Genomic DNA, 17,737 nt, shown 5'->3' with positions numbered 1-17,737 from the left:
CCCCCCCCTCAGGCCAGAACTCCCTCTGAGTGTGGGGGTTAATGGACGTCTTGTTTTCCAGCACGTGTGTTTATATAGGCAGAAGAGAAAGGACGAGTGGAGGTGTTTAGACTGCATGTGACAAAGACATGTGGCTGTCTGTCGGAGGGAGGAGAGGATCCCGAGCTGCAGCAGCCATAAACTAAAGAGGTGGGGGCCTGCAGGTGTGTGACAGTGTGAGGAACTGTGTTTGAAATCTGATTAAAACAAAGAAGGACTTCCACATGTCTACGGATGTGAACTGACCCATCAGTTAACTCGACAGGAAACTCCACACGGACCTGTTGAGCGTTCTTCCTTTTTCTGCAACAATGCAAAAGAGGAAGTGGGCCGAAGGAGTTTCCTGTGCGTCTCAAACAGCCATGGCCTGCGCAGCCACCCAGCCCAGTGCCCAGACAAAAGCCCTGAACTTCACACTTGCTAGAAAAATAAATAAACGGGTTAAATATTGACGCGCACATGGACAAAGCAGCCGAGGGTTACTCTTTGAACATCAAGCATATCTGTTTGGCACCGCTCCAACCCCGCCTGTTCAGTGATTGGTTAAGCAACTATGAGCCGATGCAACCGAACCAAAGCCCTGAGGGGCCGTAAATGTCACAGTGTTGCTTCATTCCACCGACTTCCACCTTTTCAAAAAGTATCTCCTTCACCCCTCACCTGCAGACTGTTTGATTCCCACTTTGCTTTCCCTCTCAGGTTTAACAAACACCTGCACTTCCAGGTCGTCCAATCGAGGTAGAAAATAGAACCTGCAGTTGGTTTTCTCTGGTCTGCACAAAGGAGGAAAACTGATATTTGTGTGGTTTGTTTTGATTAGCCAATTAATAGAAACGTAATTCTTATAAACAAAAGCCACATGACTACTCATTAGCTTGTGTACTTAAAAACAAAAACAGTCTGAATCCAACTTCTCCAGTCAGCTAATCACAACATAACAGTCTGGTTTTTTTTTTTATTCTCTTCAGTTTATACCAGCTAACCCTACCAGTGTGTAAGCCATATAATAAAAGGTGCACTGAGTTGTGTTTACCTTCCAGACTACTCACAGAAATGCACGTTGTCAGTCTTTGGGGTGTAAAAAGAAGCTGAAAGAATTACATGCATGGACTGTATAAAACATGGACATTATAGTATTAGGTTCTCAAGAGGTGACCTTTTGGGGATTCCTGGGCTTTTGCAGCCAGACTCAATAGACACTCGAGGAGCGGCACTCGTGTCCCAGTGCGTGAATTCACACTGCATTACGCCGTTACAGAAGCACAAGAGACACAGTGTGTGAGCACACAGCGGGAGCTTCACATACATACACTTAGACATGCACACACACACACACACACACACACACACACACACACACACACACACACACACACACACACACACACACACACACACACACACACACACACACACACACACACACACACACACAAAATGCCATTCCATCATTCAGGTTTTGATGTTACACATTGTCCCTGTCTCCCCCTCATTCTGCCTCTGTCACTACCTCCAAAGGCAGATCAAGGGCAGGATGACTTCGCCCCACCTTTCTCATTTTGTGTAATACTCTGCATGCATAAATATCCCGCGTTGAATTGGCAGTATGCAAGCAACAAATATCTCAAGTTTGCCAGCGCTAGCTCATATTAGCCACCATTAGCTTATGGTGATAAAATACAATAAAGGGCAAAAACCCCACACTAAATCATTTTGAGCAGGGATGCAATTCATTGGTTATGAATTAGATCGTTTCCTTAGTAAGAGAAAGGACAAGGGTGTGTTTCATTTACCTTGAAACTCGGTTCTCGGAACTTGCACAACACTTTCTGTGTAATTGATTTAATTACACTAAAAGACGACTATGCTGCTAATAAACACAATAGTTGCAGCTTAAATGTTACTGTTGACGCATGTAGCAGCCATGTTGGATTTTATCTCATACTACTGTAGATGCTCTAAGTTCCCGAGTTGGGATTCCGACTTCAGGGGGCGTTCCTGATGACGTATCAGACCAGCAACTCGGAATTTCCGACTTCCAAGTCAAATGGAACGCAGCGTAAGTCATCACTTTGCACTTTGTTAAGTTTCAAAGCTCTGCCTCTGAATACGACACTTGGTGACAGAAGACGACTCCATTCCTAATCCAGATTACAATGCTCTGATTGGCTCAACTGTCTGTCATCCGGAGACTGGCAGTCATTGAGAGACCGATGGCAAAATCTGAGATTTGGAAAGAATTTCGACCCTATTTATACTATTCAATCACTCCTGATGCAGTTGAATGCAGGGATGTAGCTCATGAATTCAATCAGTTCAATCTTTCAAGAATTCCGCTGAATAGTCAGAAGACATGTAAGTAAACATGTTGTGAACTGAGCTGATTGAAAATGTGACAAGAGCTGTTAAACTTTGACTGGTTTTTGTTCTACAGAGTGGTTGAAATTACATCCCCATGAGTTTTGTTTTCACTTCCTCCTCGTCCTCCTCCTCTATGATTTCCAGCCCCCTGTGTGTTCTCCAAACTGCATATCATCTGTACCTGCCTGCAGTGCAACTGTTGGTTATTCCAGTGCAGTAGGTCTGTCAGTTCTGGTCCAGTGGAAGCGTGTACGGTTCAGGTGTCTTGACCCCCGGCTCTGCCTCAACGCCTCACAGCTGAGAGGTGCAGCATGAGTGGGCCGGCACTCATGCGGTGATAATGTTGTGTGTCTCGTCATAACTGGACGTGAAGGGTTTTAAGTATTAAAGATATATCTGAACACTTTTTTTATTTACTCATGTTGGCTCTTCTGAAAACACTTTCTATAGTTTTTGTTTGCTGCTCCAATCTGTCGGATATCGACACCTGCAGAAGCTTAAACTGGATCTACAGAAGATCCACAGAAGATGTCAGTCCCGCCTACTCTGTTTGATTGACAGGTGATTTCTGGGGAAGACTTTAATTAAATCTGACTTCCCAGATTACCAATTCAACCAAATAAAAACATGTAGAAGGCTAGACATTAAGAAAAACAGCCAAACATTAAGCCGTCCAACTCAAATGGCCGACTTCTCAGTGTGTGTAAGAGTCACTGCTCATCTGGGTGTGTGTGTGTGTGTTTGTGTGTGAGTGTGTGTGACTCACGCAGGTGCGCAGGCAGCCTGGCAGGCTCGTCCTCCATTCGACTGGCTGGCCTCGCGGCGGGAGCATGGACGGGGGAGGAAGTAGAGTTTGGCAGCGGGTTCGCGGAAGGACTGAAAGAGCTCCTCTCCTGCTATGAATAGACACAGAGACACAAAGCATGGCTCACAAAGCTCCACGACGCACCGGCCCTGAACCCAAACAGCCCCACGCCAACTCGCCTCACCTCGCCGTGCACCCACAGCATCAGCTAGCCTTGGTCTCATCTTTGCACACAGAGCAGTATGCGCCTCAAATAAAGAGGCCCGACATGCAGGGAAGACACATTGTGGAGATGCAAATACCCAGAATGCCGTGCATGCTTTTGGCGCTTGTGTTTCTTTGCAATGGTAACCTCGTCACTAACCGACACTGTGTTTGCAAAGGTGGAATTCAGCCATAAAGATGCATTAGTGGCTCAAAGACATCACAACATAAATCAATGCCAACCATCTGAGACGGCACCTTTAAAAATTGTACGACCAACAGCTCAATAGATATCATTTAAATTGACAAGCTACAAAACAAAACACAGTAAAAAAAACATTTTCTTAGCTTGAACGAGCAAATGAAGAAATGTAAATAATTTTTTTTTAAAGACTTGGCAATGAACTGATGGAAAAAAAAACAGAATTTGTTTCCGCATTGACTGGCATTATCTCTGCAGGAAAAACATTTGGTTACCACACAGACTTGGCAAACTACGACACATTACTCTGAAGCATAACCATTAGTTTGAAATAAAATGATTACGTTTCTTAATAATAATGTGCATTTAGTTTGTAATGTACTGAAGGGCACTGCATTCTCATGAGACAATGAAAATCTGCTCAGTTTTTCTGAATTAACCAGACTATTCTTTCAGAATTACATCTGGGGCGTAGGACGGCCTAGTGGTTATGTTGCGCGCCTAATGAACGTAGGCAGTTGTCCTCGTCGCAGCAGCCACTTGTTTTGAATCAGATCTCAGCACTTGATGCATACCACTTCCCCCACACTTTATAAAAATATGAAAATCTTTTGTGTCTAGATTGTTTCTCAGACGAAAAAAAAAGTTTTTGCAAGATATCTCTCTTTGCTCTACTGGTAAGCATTTTTATATACAAAAAGATTTATAATTTTAAGATGCAGCGCTAAAATTAAAAACATAGGTTTGTGATCTGTATTAGAAAATTATAACAGTTACTGTAAGGTCAGCCTTCAACCTTGATCATGTGTACGTTTGCACTGTAACTGTGTATTTATTGTGTAATAAATCAGATCAGGCCAGAGGCTAAATCCAGTTTTCTTTTGCACAGAAACATTTGTTACATAAGATGTTAGTGAGGATTTTGATGTTATTGAGGAACAAGAACACACTTTCTAAATGTTTTCTGCATTAAATCTGATCATTCACTTTGTCATTCATAAGAAAAAGAAAAAATCGTTCACTGGTTTCAACCTTCCTATGAAGATTTCATGCATGTGGTATAATTCTGAGTTAGATATCTTTGGGTTTTTGATTATTGGTCGGACAAAAACAAGCATTTTAAACACATCACACGAGCATTTCTTACTGCACTGAGCCGTAAAAAGTGATCCGTTATTCCGAAAAAGAATACATAAAATGTTTGTAATGTGTAAACAGTTTTAGATGCAGCTGTGCCGAGATCCTGAGTGGTAAGATTTTCAGCTCTGCAGCACACGTATTGAGTTTAGGTGAACGTAAGAGGCTTTCCATATTGTGGCCGTTTTCTGTCGACTGGTTTCCTTTCCTGTAAATGTGGGCAGAGCATGAAGCCACTACAGTTTCTTGAGGAAATGAAGCTTCGTTTTTGCTGTCCCCCCCCCCCCAGTTTTGGCGTTCTGTCACCACCCAGCCTCTTAGAGACCTGCACACCAACTGTATGCACCAGGAATTTCCCGTGGAAGCCAAGCCATAATCTCTAAGTCTTTTATTTCCTCTTCTCAAATGCAGAAGCCTCTCTTTCCACTGCTTAACATCCACTTTTTTTTAGAATTGCCTCTGTCCAGAGAAAACTTAAGGTAATGTGCAATCAAGGGCTAAAGGGACAAAGCTTGTGAAAAGAACGCTGCAGAAAACCGCAGAGTGATTTGAAACAGCACACGGCTGCGGTGCTGTCCACCGACAGCTGTGATGGGAAACTTCTCAGAGTGAAGAGCGGCTCGCTCTTCAGACTGCAACGAGCAGTGACATCAGACTCAGTGATGACTAGACATCCCTCACAAACAAAACACCATATTTCCCCTTCTGGCTCTGAGCAGCTGGCATTGTTTTCAGTTATTTATGACCGACCACAACATCTGATATCATATGTCTCTAACTTTCTCGACATATGCAAAACCAATGACTAAATCAGTGATAAACCTGCCAAATACAATATGTTTAACAAGATTTTTTTTCAACAGAAAGAATGTCACAATATCTTTTCCCAACAGTGGTGTCTTCAAAATTCTTGTTTTGTCCGACCAAAGCTCCCAAACTCAAAGATTAATCCAAAAGAAAAACAGAAAACATGCAAAAGGTAAGAATTCTCGCATTTTAGAAACGGTGATTGTTTGCTGATATGTCTGATTATTAACACTTTAGTATTTTAATCAGAGCAGAGCAGCCCCGCACATTCATTCTCACTTCATAGCAGCTATGAGGAATTTTCATTTTGTGCCAATTGTGGCGCCCCCTGTGGAGAGAAGCTATATGCCAAAGTGTTGTGAAGATCTTCTTACTAATAGACGTTTCAATATTTGAGGATTCTAATTTTCTGTTTTCAATGTGCATGTATCTTTTTTGTGTCCGTCTCATATTTCAAAAGCCTTTTCCCACATATGATCTCCTGAAAATTTCCGGACAGGCTGCTTGAAATCTTCCGGACTTTCCTGTTCACATATGCACCTCCCAGCGGGCGAGGGGAAGGGGTCTCAGGAGGCAGCGCATGATGTAAAAATGATGACGGAAGAGTAACCGAGGCCTAAACTTTACTGACAGTTTCTCCCTTTGGTGCTATACCTGTGATCTGATGTATTCACATCAACAAACAAGTGGTACAGAAATGTACCTCCAAGCAGAAAAGAATAGGAAGCAGCTTCACAACATGCAGGACGCTCACACCAGTCGCTCACCGGTAGCGTGATGTAAACGTCATCTCCACTGCATGCTCGCACAAGATGATTTTACATTTTAATGGTTGCTGGTCGGAGAAATTCTGGGTAAAGTCGGTGTGAATAAAATTCAGGAAACGTTCAGGAGTTGTGTGTGTGTCATAGCGCTTTCACACTTGCACAAAACTCCTGGAAACTGCCTGAGGGGGGTGATGACTTTCCTGTGAACGGTGCACGACCAGACTGTATGCACGCAACCAGTGCCATCTCTTTGCCTGTAACGACACTGCTTCATTTTGTTTTCTGTTGGGCAGTATGTTCTTCTCTGCTTTTGGTGGAACTACAAGTAGCATTGATTTAAAGGCAAACAATCTCGTTCTAATCTCGTATTGCGGACTCTGTATCTGCGTCCAGTCCACTACTTACGCATCGCTCTTTTTAACGCCATGCCTTGCCTCCTGAGACCCCCCCCTCACCCTTCCCATCCGTTTAGGACAGTCTCCCGCTGAGAGGTGCATGTGTGAACAAGCAAGTCAGGAGGATTTCAGGGGCAGTCCTCCTGAAATTTTCTAGAAAATTCATGGAAATTTCATAAGTGCAGATGGTGTGAAGCATCATCTAATAACTGGTGAAATTTCAGTAATGTTCATACACCTCATTTGACCTACAGCGAGCAGATTTAGTCCCATGAAACAGTGACTTTGTCAAGAGATGTATTGTTATCAACACTCCCCTAAGTGTCAGGCTGTCTTCATAAAATAAGACAAAATGAATATCCTGTCAGGGTTGAATTTGGCTACAGACTGAACACAACCACACCTCCCAATGTAGCAGATAAATAAACCGAGACATGTCTGGGGGAATGAGGGAAAACTCAATATATTCAATGTTCATTCAAGATTACAACATGTGTCTTCAAAACAGTGTCTTTATGACGGAGTCAGCCAAAAAGGCAAAAGACTTTCCCAATTTCAAGTTAAAGCCAATAGTTGAAACTTAGGTTAAAAATGTTTCCTCATCCGTTGATCAAGAGATTCTTTTTCTCCATCTTTCTCCATAATTAAGTTGTTGCTCAAGGCTAAATCATGTCTAAAGATATTTCTTAAAATGGCATTTGAAAGTCTAAGGTGATATTTATTTATATTATTTAGTGATTTTTTTAGGCGTAAAATATTACAAATTATCATTAAAAAAATAATTGTTGAATTGCAAACATGATGTGAGTTTAATAGTGATTTCTGAATGAATGAGACCCTCTTTGAATGTTATATGTTTTTCCCCCTATGCTCCTTAAACTGCTCACGTGTATTGCTGTGTTTATGTGTAAATAACAACAGGTTCGCCCACTGGCTATAACACTTTTTTGGGGGGGTGGGCGGTGAATCAAACGTTTTGCGTGTCACAGACAGTCACGACTCCTTCCCATCAGAGGCGAACTAAAAAAGCGTGGAGCCGCGAGCAACAGATGACGAGCAAAACAAACTGAATGTCTGTGCGAGGTGATATGCAGCACTGCGAGTCCCTGCAGGAATAATCACTATGAGGGACTCAAACCATTCCCTGGAAAGTGTCTACCGAGAGGAATAAAAAGGAGAAATTGTGGAGACTGTTGTTACCTTTTTCGCAGCGGAGGAGGAGGATTCAGACATTATCTCCCGTCAACTTCTCTCCTTGTCCTTCCACTTTTCCGCTGTGCCCCTCTTCTTCTTTATCTGCTTTTTCTCCCCCCTATAGAAACCCACGCAGCAGCGGCAGACGCGGCAGTCCGACTGCTCGGCTTGTTGTTGAAGAAGTTATTTTTTTCATGTAGCCGCGTTAGCTTTCTCTTCTTCAGCTGCTGGTCGGGTTCACGGCGCGGCTGACGGAGTGAAAACTTCTTTGTCTGCCAGTGTTTTCCCTTCATATGTCGGCAGCGTGCTGGTTAATAATCCCTTCCTGGAAGAGCAAGACTGAAGAGAGAGAGAGAGACCGTCAGACTCACTCACTCACTCACTCTCTCTCTCTCTCTCTCTCTCTCTCTCTCTCTCTCTCTCTCTCATTGATCTGGATGTGTGTAAAACGGCGAAATGACGTGAATTCCCAGCATTGAGCCTTGCCCCCTTTTAAAGGGAACCCCGTAGCAGGAAATCGCGAGGCAGAGATACAGCCACCGTCTTTAACAGTCTGAAACACTGCTTATTCTTTCTTTTATTCTTTCTTTATTCCTTTTTTTAATCAAAGCTTAATGCAAATGCGGTTACACAACAGGCTAAATCGCCGTGATTTAATTAGACAGCGTGCAGAAAGCAATCACACAACTGTAAGGACAATTAACACTTTATAAACCTTTAAGGTGAAGGAACTTCAACGAATTATTTCATGAAGTTAAAAACATCATGTGCTGTAATAAAGCCCAATTAACCCTGCGCATACTGGAGCCGATTTCAAATCAAATACGGATAAAGTCATTTTAAAGTCAGTCATAGATGTGATACAAACACACCATAATACAAACAAAACAATAGGTGACTAAATGACAAGAGCAGGAAGTGAACATCACTTGTTGTATGGTAAGCATATAAGGCAAAGGGAAACTATTCGTTGTCATGTTTACATCAAGTTGTAGAAATGTATTTATATCTGCAGAATGTTTTTCAGTCAAGACTTTTCTTCCAGTGGACTGATCGGCTTCATAAAACCACCCTCAGAAGGTTACAAGTCGAGTTTTCTAGAAGGGTAATAAGTTCAAATGTGGCTTCATCCAAATGATGGTTTTGGATGACAAGATAGGCTCGGTACATATGTATAGTTAGTGGGCATAGTTAGTACACAAACCTATGGCATTGATTTGATGCTGATGAGTAAAATCAGGCATTACCCTGACTCCATGCAGACTGTCCAGGCTGGCAGAAGAAAGGCAGCATACAGTTGTTTAAACATGTTCAGCCTTTTGTGTTCACACATGCACCCCACCAGTGCATCGTGAAAGGGACTTCTAACTGCTCTCTTCCACACTATTCTTTTTTTTTATGTATGTGTGAATGTCTGTTTCTAGCTAATCTCAGGACTACATAATGAGAGTTGCTGTATTTGGTGGGCCACTGTTACAATGTTCTTTTGAATAGTTGTAGCACGGCAGATAGCTTAGTGAAAGAGTGAAGGAAATGCCTTACCTGTGGCCGGCTGTCACCTAATGCTAACCATGCTAACATAACTGCCTGAACTATGTGTGGTGTTGTGAATAGTGACCCTGCAATATGCCCCCCCCCCCCCCAAAAAAAGAAATAGAATTAAAGGACCAGATTTAAAACTTTTTTAAGCACTTATATAATTATAATAATTGATATACTTTATTTGTCCTGCGAGGGGAAATTAGTTTTTTACAATCTGTCTAATGAACATGCTACACAAACGTAGGCCGAAATACACACACATGCACAAACAGGATCCTGTGGACATGCACTAATGGAGAGGTCTCAGAGTGAGGGGGCTGCCCTCAGTGGGGTGCTCCAGGTGGGGGGTTGGGTGCCTTGCTCAAGGGCACCTCGGCAGTGCTCAGCAGGTGGACTGGCACCTCTCCATCCACCAGGCCAATTTCCCGACTTGGTCCGTGCCTCGCATCGAAATGTACTTAAAATAATTTACTTGATTAATGTAAATGTTGTATTTACAGCTTGTTCTGCTGCCCCCATGTGGCCAAATATATGAGAATCCCCCTTTAATTGATGTACACGCTGCACAATCAGGTCTTTACGACAAAGTATTTTCCTTAGAAACAGATTTTTGCTAAAGGATTTTTTCACAGATGGTGCACAGAGCTAATTTAAAAAACAAACACATTTCTTGCAGATTAAGGGGAAAAACACCTAAAATGTCTAAAGGTGTGAAGCCTCCAGATCAGCTTCACTGCTCTTTGGTTTCTGCAGCTCTATGAAACTGTACTCTTCTAAAGACTATTTCCTCATTTGGTTGTTTGATGATGGAGGAGTGAAACAACAGCACAGGTTTCAAGCTCAGATGAGATATGGTGAGAAGAATGGAAGCTCTGTTCTTGTGAAGCAAAGTTTCTGGTGGCGGCAGATGGTGTAAGAAAAGACAAGGGGGGAAAAAAATCATGGAAAAATCACTTCCAACATGCACTGTATATATTCCCTTCACAGAGTGGGAGGAGAGCAGGAAGCAAAGAGGCTGATGGGAAATCTGCTGCAAGCCACCAATGCAAAAGCTGATGCACATTAGTCCTGATACTGCAGAATGAGATCTGAAGAAAAAAAAACTGACTCGGATGTTTTATGTTGTTTGATTTAATTTATTCCGTGATAAATGTAAACTGAGTGTGTTCCCAAAACAGAAGAAGAAGAAGAAATGACAGACTGCATCAGCTCCCAAGTGGAATTTGTTCTTTCCAATTGATAAATACATTTTGCAAATCAATAATCGGAACAGCTGTTTTGGAGTTCACCAGTAAGGTCCCCTCTTTATTCTTTTTTTTTTAAATGTCCAAATGCTACTTAACATGTAGAACAGTGTGAAAATGATCAGTTCAAGAACACATCACAATAGCACCTGTTTTATAGACCCTATTATATTAAACATGCTAAAGAATTCATACCCAGTTGAATGTTGAAGCTGGAAATTGGGAAATAAAGGAAATAAAGTAAGCTTTAATATGTTCCCTCTGTCCAGTGCGGGTCATTTGAAATTAGACGATTTCTAAAAGAGTACATATTTTGGCAATTTAGAGAATATAACAAGCCTGAAGGTGTTGTATGGAAGTTGTGTTCTCACAATTGAAGTCACTGCAGGCGAGACATGTGCCTGAGGGTTTTTTCTTTCTACAGATTACATTAATAATCTGTTGATGAGATCAAAAAGTAGCAAATGTAACCCGACACACCGTCTGACATGTTTATAGTTGCTGCTGCATGAATTACATGGTAATCCTTTAATTGTGTAAAATGTATATTTCCCTGATACCGAATGGATTTATCACATACACACAACATCTGTCAACAATTGATACCAGGTGAATAAACAAAAAATCCTTCTTTAGTGGCAAAATGTATCATTTTTTTAAAGGAGAGAAAAGCCTGTTTTTATTTCATGTATTAAAACTGCCTTTATTGCATCTCATAATGAATGTGACTGCGTATAGTTTAAGTAATGGGAAAAGCTTCAGTAGTTTATTGGCCTTTTATAAATAACCCCACTGAGTTCAGCTCTACTGTACTTTTATCAGTACAGGGCTGTATGAAGTCAAATGACGCGAGGACGCCCTCAAGTGGAGGAGAGCAGCATAACAGCATGCGCCTGATAAATAGTTAAGTTTCGTTTTCCATTCTGCGTAAGGGAAAACACTTTATATGATACTGAACTTTCCTATACCCGTGAACTCACCAGCTGCTCTCCACACGCCTTGCTTGCTTTCGCGGAAGTGTTAGGACAAATAGGATCAACAGCGTTAAAATGATGGAGACAGAAGTTTTAAAGATCATCCTGGCCAGTCAAGGAGCTGTCGACACCGATTATTTGATGTCTAACATCGGCTACGGCGATTCCACGAATGCGATCATCACTAACCGAGAGAAATTTGCTTTGTGTTCTCCTTTTGGCCAGCCTAAGGTGGTGGCTCGGACCAGCCTGAAACTGTGCAGAGTCAGAGGCTGTACTGGATCATGTAAGGGGCTGCACCTGTGTAAAAACTTCCTCTTCAGCGGATCTTGTCAATTCCTGTCAAGGTAAATATGTTAACATTGACATTTGTTCCTATGGTGATCAGTCAAAGCTTTAAACAGGCCTATCTGGAAGAGGGTACTGGTTCTGGGCAGGCTCCTTCAGAAATATCTCAGCAGAGGTGGATAGAGATAGGCCTAGTGGAAATCTGTACGCAAGTATGGAGTAAAGCAAATTAGTTATAGGCTACCGTTATGTTTCCTAGTTCTGACGTAATAGTGACTTTTAGTTGCAGTACTTGGATAAGTCCAGTTTAAAACACTTAAACATGTTCAGTATTTACAGTCTATGGTTCAAGATGCTACAATAACTCATATTTGTTGAAATGTGCCACTGGGTATCTTTACCTTTTCAAACAGCAACATAATGTGTGGTTCATAGACTGTATGTGTGGTTATGAGACTGTCCAACCATTACGTAATAGCATGAACTCACTTGTTCTTTGAATAATATGTCCTATAGCGAAATGTCTTATAGTAACATTGTATTGTGCTGGATTTTTTTTCTTCCTTTCCTGACCAACTGTTGGCTATATATTGTTATATATATATATATATATATATATATATTTGTGTGTTTTGTTCTCTGACAGGAGAGGGTGCAGCTCCTCTCATGAGCTGAACTCTGATTACAATCAGATGATACTGAAGGAGCATGAGCTGGAGAGTCTGAGCAGGGCGGAGCTGTGTACACTGCTGCTGCAGAGCGACAACTTGCTCCTGCCTGCTGTGAGTCTGATAAGAGTTGGTTTGTTGGTTTGACATGAAATTCAAGAGGCTTTCAGGGGCACCCTTCCTGAAGTTTTCTAGAAATGTTCAGGTGTGAGCATGTGAAAACAGCTCAAGTTAACAATTTATACAGTGGGAGTTTTCTTTAAAGATTTAAAACATTTTGAGCCTTTAATTGAGAGATAGGACAGTGGATAGAGTCGGGGAGGGGGAGGGGGGGGGGGCAGGTCTAACAGAGTGTAAACCACTGCAGTGGCTCCAAATGTGTAAAGTTTTCATTGACAGTAGGAAACCCCCTCAGGTGGTCCCATCTGTCAGCCCTCACTCTTGTTATACTGTCAAGCAGTGCATGCATTATTGCTGTGAAAACCGAAGTGTGTTATGAAAGTCGACGGAGGACAATGAAGGGCTTCACTGTCTTTAATATCTATGTTTTAAAAATAATGTTAATGTATAAAATCTGTAAAAACTTCACATTTCACAATTTAACATAATGGTGATGAACACCGGTTGGAGGGGCCCCCTGTGACCTTTTGCCTAGGGCCCCAACAGACTCTAGAATCGCCCCTGCTGGTCTATCCTCAGGACCGCATCACCAACTCCTTAAAGAGAAATCATGACTCAATTTTCTGATATTTCTCAACCAATCAGATTTATTTAATAACAAGTTTTGCAGCTTGGACCTCAGATGGTACAAAACATCTGACAGAACAAAGAGACTTAGCAAAACAAGCACGTTTAGAGAGTGCCTCATAGACTTTTTTGACACCATTTGTTTTGCAAAGCACACAATCGCGACCCACTGGAAATTAGAGCAGTGGTTCTCAACTGGTGGGTCGGGACCCAAAAGTGGGTCACGGAGCCGTCTCAGTGGGTTGTGAATGTGTGCCTGGAAGGAAAATGCTGTTAAAAAATCTATTAAGCACTTTTTTTTTATTTTTACAAGTTTGTTTGTTTCTGTGTCTTTGTTCTATCATGTTTTGTACCGTCTGAGGTAAAAACTGCACAATTTTTCTTTAAATTAATCGGATTGTTTAAAAAATATAATAAACTTGGGTCAGGATTTTTCATGAAGGAGTATTTGGTAGGTCCTGAGGTTGGACCAGCTAAGAACCACTGCCCTAGATTATTATCTTAAAGAAGGTTTTTGCTTTGCTTGACTGTAACAACCTTTTCCCCCTCTCCCTTCCTGTTTTATCCCCTATAACAGATATGTCATGATTACAACAATGGTCCCGGAGAGTACGGAATATGTCAGCGTGGTGATGGCTGCGAGAGACTGCATATCTGTGAGAGGTACCTGAACCGAGACTGCAATTGCCACAAGATTCATGATTTCAGCGCTCCACAGCCATTACAAATCCTGCGGAGTAAAGGTGTTCCAGACAGCCTTATTCCCAGCTTGAAGTCTACTTATGCAAACAAAGGGGCCATAAGGTATGCTGACAGAAAAAGGGATGAGAGCAACAAGGGTAACCGTCAAAGACCGCAACTTAACTCTACAGGTAGTGGCTTCTCTGCGGCTACAAACTACCCTGGTGTGGTTCCCAGCTATGATCTGCATGTACAACCTCACGATTGGCACAGAGGGAGATGGAGAGGGAGAGGGAGAGTAGGTTTCCGGGGAAATAGAGGCATCAGGGGCCATTGGAGCGTCAGCGGGAACCAGGACTACTATCCAGCGCAGCCGATGTACCTATACCATTGGTGACTCCCTCGCTGACAGTGATACATTAGATTTGTCCGCTGATGGTGGATCAACAGAAACTAACTTAGAACCGCAGAGAGCAAATGACACCGATGCAAGACTAACATAAATGCAATCAAACTTCCAACAGCTGACAGAGGGAGAGGTGGCAACCGCAGCAACTGGAGCAGCCGGCAAGAGCTGCAACTCGTTCAACAAGTGACATCAGAGAAAATATTTAAAAAAATGGAAAGCAAAGACTGTTTTAATTTCATTTAAACTGTAAAATACACACAGTAGCAGTGCTATGTGTCTCTGTCTGTCACCTAATAACAGACATCTGCACATGGCGATCAACCTGCATTCTCTTTATTCTGTGAACTGTGTTCTGCTAAAAACAATACAGACCATCTCGACGGCACAAAGCTGACATTCTTCTGATTTTATTAACACGGATATCAACAATAGGCACACTCTATTTGCAGTGGATGATAAGCTGACAACAACTCTTCAGCAGATACAGAAATGAAAAACATTTGCCCTGTTTTTTATTTTTAAATCGAAAATTTTAGATTAATCATTAGCAGTGCCCAATCAGCAATAAGACCTCAGCATCTTGATGGTTTTTAACTTAACACTTTCTTAAGTTGTAGTTGCCATCTTGACTATTTTCAAACAGGCTTCCGACTGTTTTAGTACTGGAGACCTCCTATTTTTAATAATTTCAAGCCGTGATATACCAAACACAGAGAAATAAGGTTAGAAAGACAGATGTTTATTTCTCCTTCATTTAGTGAATTGGTATACTAATGAGTGTTTGTGTGTTTGTCTATTTTGATTTACTACATTGTAGGAATATATGATAACTTATTTCCAAGATGTTTTTGGGGTCAAAATGCTCCAGCAACACTTGTCGTAAGAAGATCAACTTTCTTAACAATTTAGACCAACGCGTTTCGGCTCGTGGCCTTCATCAGGGTCACCCGATTGACCCAAAAAGATGTTTTTTGAAAAAGATGATATTTAAACTTTGAGAAGACAAGAAGGGGGTCAGTAAACGCCCCCTCCCCTCCCCAGTAGTCTCAAAGGAAAGTGTATTCTTGAAACACAAAAGAAACGGAGAACATGTACAAGCTATGTGTGGCTATGAGACGTGTGAGCAAAAAGTGGGTTCACAAAGTTCATTACGAGATGGTACACAGTATCTTTGCAAGTCTCTGTGTCCATGTTTTTCTTTTCTTCCACAATTCTCTTTCCCTGTATGTATATTTGAAGTTTCAATCTCAGGCCCCATGACAGGTGGATGCCTTTTGCGTAGGAGAAGCCTATGAGACTGCAAGGCTAGTTTCTTGATTAAATAGATTCAGTTAATTATTGTTGCTAATTGCTTTTCTTGCTCATGTCAACAGAAAGTCCTCAGACTTACAACAAGAGAAAGTATCAGTTTTTTGTTTTATTGGATCTCAGTGCTGCATTTGACACTGCAGATCATAGAACAGTGTGACAGGTTGGGAAACTGAATGGGACTTAAAGGAACAGTTCTTAATTGGTTCTAGTCATATTTAGAAGAATGTAATTTTTTTGTTACTCTTGGTAATTATGAATCTGAATGTCAATCACATGCGGCATCCCCCAGGGATAATTTCTTATGCCCCTTCTCTTTAAACTCTATAGGCTCCTTCTGCGTCAAATCCTGCAGAGAAGCAATATTGGTTACCACAGTTATGCAGACGATACTCATAAAGATATATATGTGGCTATCTCACTTCATGACTGCAGTCCTATGGACTCACTAAGTCAATGTCTAGAGCAAATCAACAAATGGAAGAGCCAAAACTTCCTCTAGTTAAATAAGACAAAACCAAGATCATTTTGTTTGGTCATTATCAGTAAACATATTGAGTCTCGGACTCTAAAGACCTATGACCAAGTCTGTAGTCAATGAGTACTTATAGACTCAGATCACCTTTGTTAGCCATATCAGTGCAATCTTCATAACAATATTTGATCATTTTAAAAATATAGCCAGAATCAGGGGGTTTGGGTAACAAAAAGAGGCCCGTCCATTCTTTTATTTTAATTAGGGTTGACTCTAGTTATGGGCTTCAAGAACCCCCGTTTCCACCGGAGGAACTATCTCCCAGAACTATGGTCTTTTTGAAGAACTACTTGCGTTACCACCAAATCCACCAGGGTAGAAATGTAGTTCTAGGGTAGAAGATCTACCCCTAAAAAAACACCCTGCTAGGGGTTATGTAGTTTCTAAAGGTCCAGGGACTTTTGACAATAGGGCATGCAGCGGTGGAAATGCTGACAACTATGGGCCACAGGAACCATTTAGTTCCTTGAAGAGAAGTCCCTGAACCTTTTAGTTCTGGGGACCTTTGGTTAAAACGGGGCTTTTAACTGGACTTCTGAAAATGACGATGAAACAGCTACAGCTCATTCAAAACACACCAACTAGAATTCTGACCAGGACCAAATAAATGGAGCACATTACTCTCGTTTTAAAATCTCTGCACTGCCTCCCAGTTAATTCTTTTTCAGTGTTTTTACTAGTTCACATCTTACTGAACAGTATAGACTCAGAATACATACATCTGACATAACAGGAACCTTAGACCTGTGGACCCTGGTCCCCTTGTTCAGTCCAGAGTCCTGACTAAACATGGTTGAGAAGCTTTGAGTCACTAAAACAAAGTGCAATCAGAGATTTTACGTGGTCCAAAGATTAACATTTTTAAAAGAAGGTTAAAAATTATTTACTTTTTTCCTTTTCTTTGAATGAGCTTTACACTTTTATTTTTCATGTTTTCATTTGCTCTAATTGCATTTCACATAAATATTACATTATTTCATTACTTTGAATTGTTTTAATGGCACTTTTAACAATGATGTTATGATTTTATGTACTCTGCATTATATCTTCATTTGAACATTTTAGCCTTGTATTTGTTTCTTATGTCTTCCCTGTGTGAAGCACATTGAGTTGCCTCTGCATGAAGTGTGCAATATAAATGAAGGTGCCTTATAAATAAGTATTAAATATGAAGCCATCTCTGAATTATTTGATTCGTTTTTGAATTTCAATAAAATATTGAAATCATAAGACAATGATCAAACCCAATCAGCCTTATTTGAACTTCATTGACAGGACGATGGACTTAAATGTTTTTTTACTGACAGAATCCCACCCTTAGATTTTAATTCTCTTCACTGAGTGAAGAAAATTAAAATCTTTAATTCACTCATACACTGAGTTAACTTGTTACATAGATTAGATCTTCAAATATGATCTCTACTCAGCTG

General features: G+C 41.2%; 2 protein-coding genes across 4 annotated transcripts in view; one reads left to right on the top strand and one right to left on the bottom strand.

Moving 5' to 3' along the window:
• etv6 (ETS variant transcription factor 6) overlaps nucleotides 1–8,312 on the bottom strand; it is a 32,639-nt gene extending 24,327 nt beyond the window's left edge. The window contains exons 1-2 of one of the 3 annotated variants that reach the window (XM_061030508.1): nucleotides 7,918–8,312; nucleotides 3,167–3,296 (exon numbers count right to left, since the gene is read on the bottom strand). In XM_061030508.1, coding sequence (XP_060886491.1) covers nucleotides 3,167–3,296; nucleotides 7,918–7,950 — 163 coding nt within the window. In that variant the 5' untranslated portion in view covers nucleotides 7,951–8,312. The remainder of the gene's footprint in view (nucleotides 1–3,166; nucleotides 3,297–7,917) is intronic. The other 2 variants (XM_061030509.1, XM_061030510.1) reach the window with 2 other exon arrangements.
• Nucleotides 8,313–11,624: 3,312 nt separating this feature from the next.
• On the top strand, nucleotides 11,625–17,484 carry LOC132956684 (protein mono-ADP-ribosyltransferase PARP12). Its single transcript, XM_061030257.1, has 4 exons — nucleotides 11,625–12,018; nucleotides 12,606–12,741; nucleotides 13,952–15,568; nucleotides 16,719–17,484. Exons 1-3 carry the CDS (start codon nucleotides 11,747–11,749, stop codon nucleotides 14,450–14,452), a joined length of 909 nt encoding a protein of 302 aa, XP_060886240.1. The 5' UTR covers nucleotides 11,625–11,746; the 3' UTR covers nucleotides 14,453–15,568; nucleotides 16,719–17,484.
• Nucleotides 17,485–17,737: the final 253 nt, after the last annotated feature.

This window comes from Labrus mixtus, chromosome 22, assembly GCF_963584025.1.
Source record: "Labrus mixtus chromosome 22, fLabMix1.1, whole genome shotgun sequence".
NCBI classification, from domain to species: Eukaryota; Metazoa; Chordata; class Actinopteri; order Labriformes; family Labridae; genus Labrus; species Labrus mixtus.
Note: the sequence above shows the minus strand (reverse complement) of the source record. Positions and strands in the feature narration are given on the sequence as shown.

What these genes read in the sequence shown, in the direction of transcription:
- LOC132956684 (XM_061030257.1), top strand. Translation starts at nt 11,747, where the DNA reads ATGATGGAGACAGAAGTTTTAAAGATCATCCTGGCCAGTCAAGGAGCT. An exon ending in TCTTGTCAATTCCTGTCAAG is followed by an intron (nt 12,019 to 12,605) that starts GTAAATATGTTA and finishes GTTCTCTGACAG; the next exon opens with GAGAGGGTGCAGCTCCTCTC. An exon ending in ACAACTTGCTCCTGCCTGCT is followed by an intron (nt 12,742 to 13,951) that starts GTGAGTCTGATA and finishes CCCCTATAACAG; the next exon opens with ATATGTCATGATTACAACAA.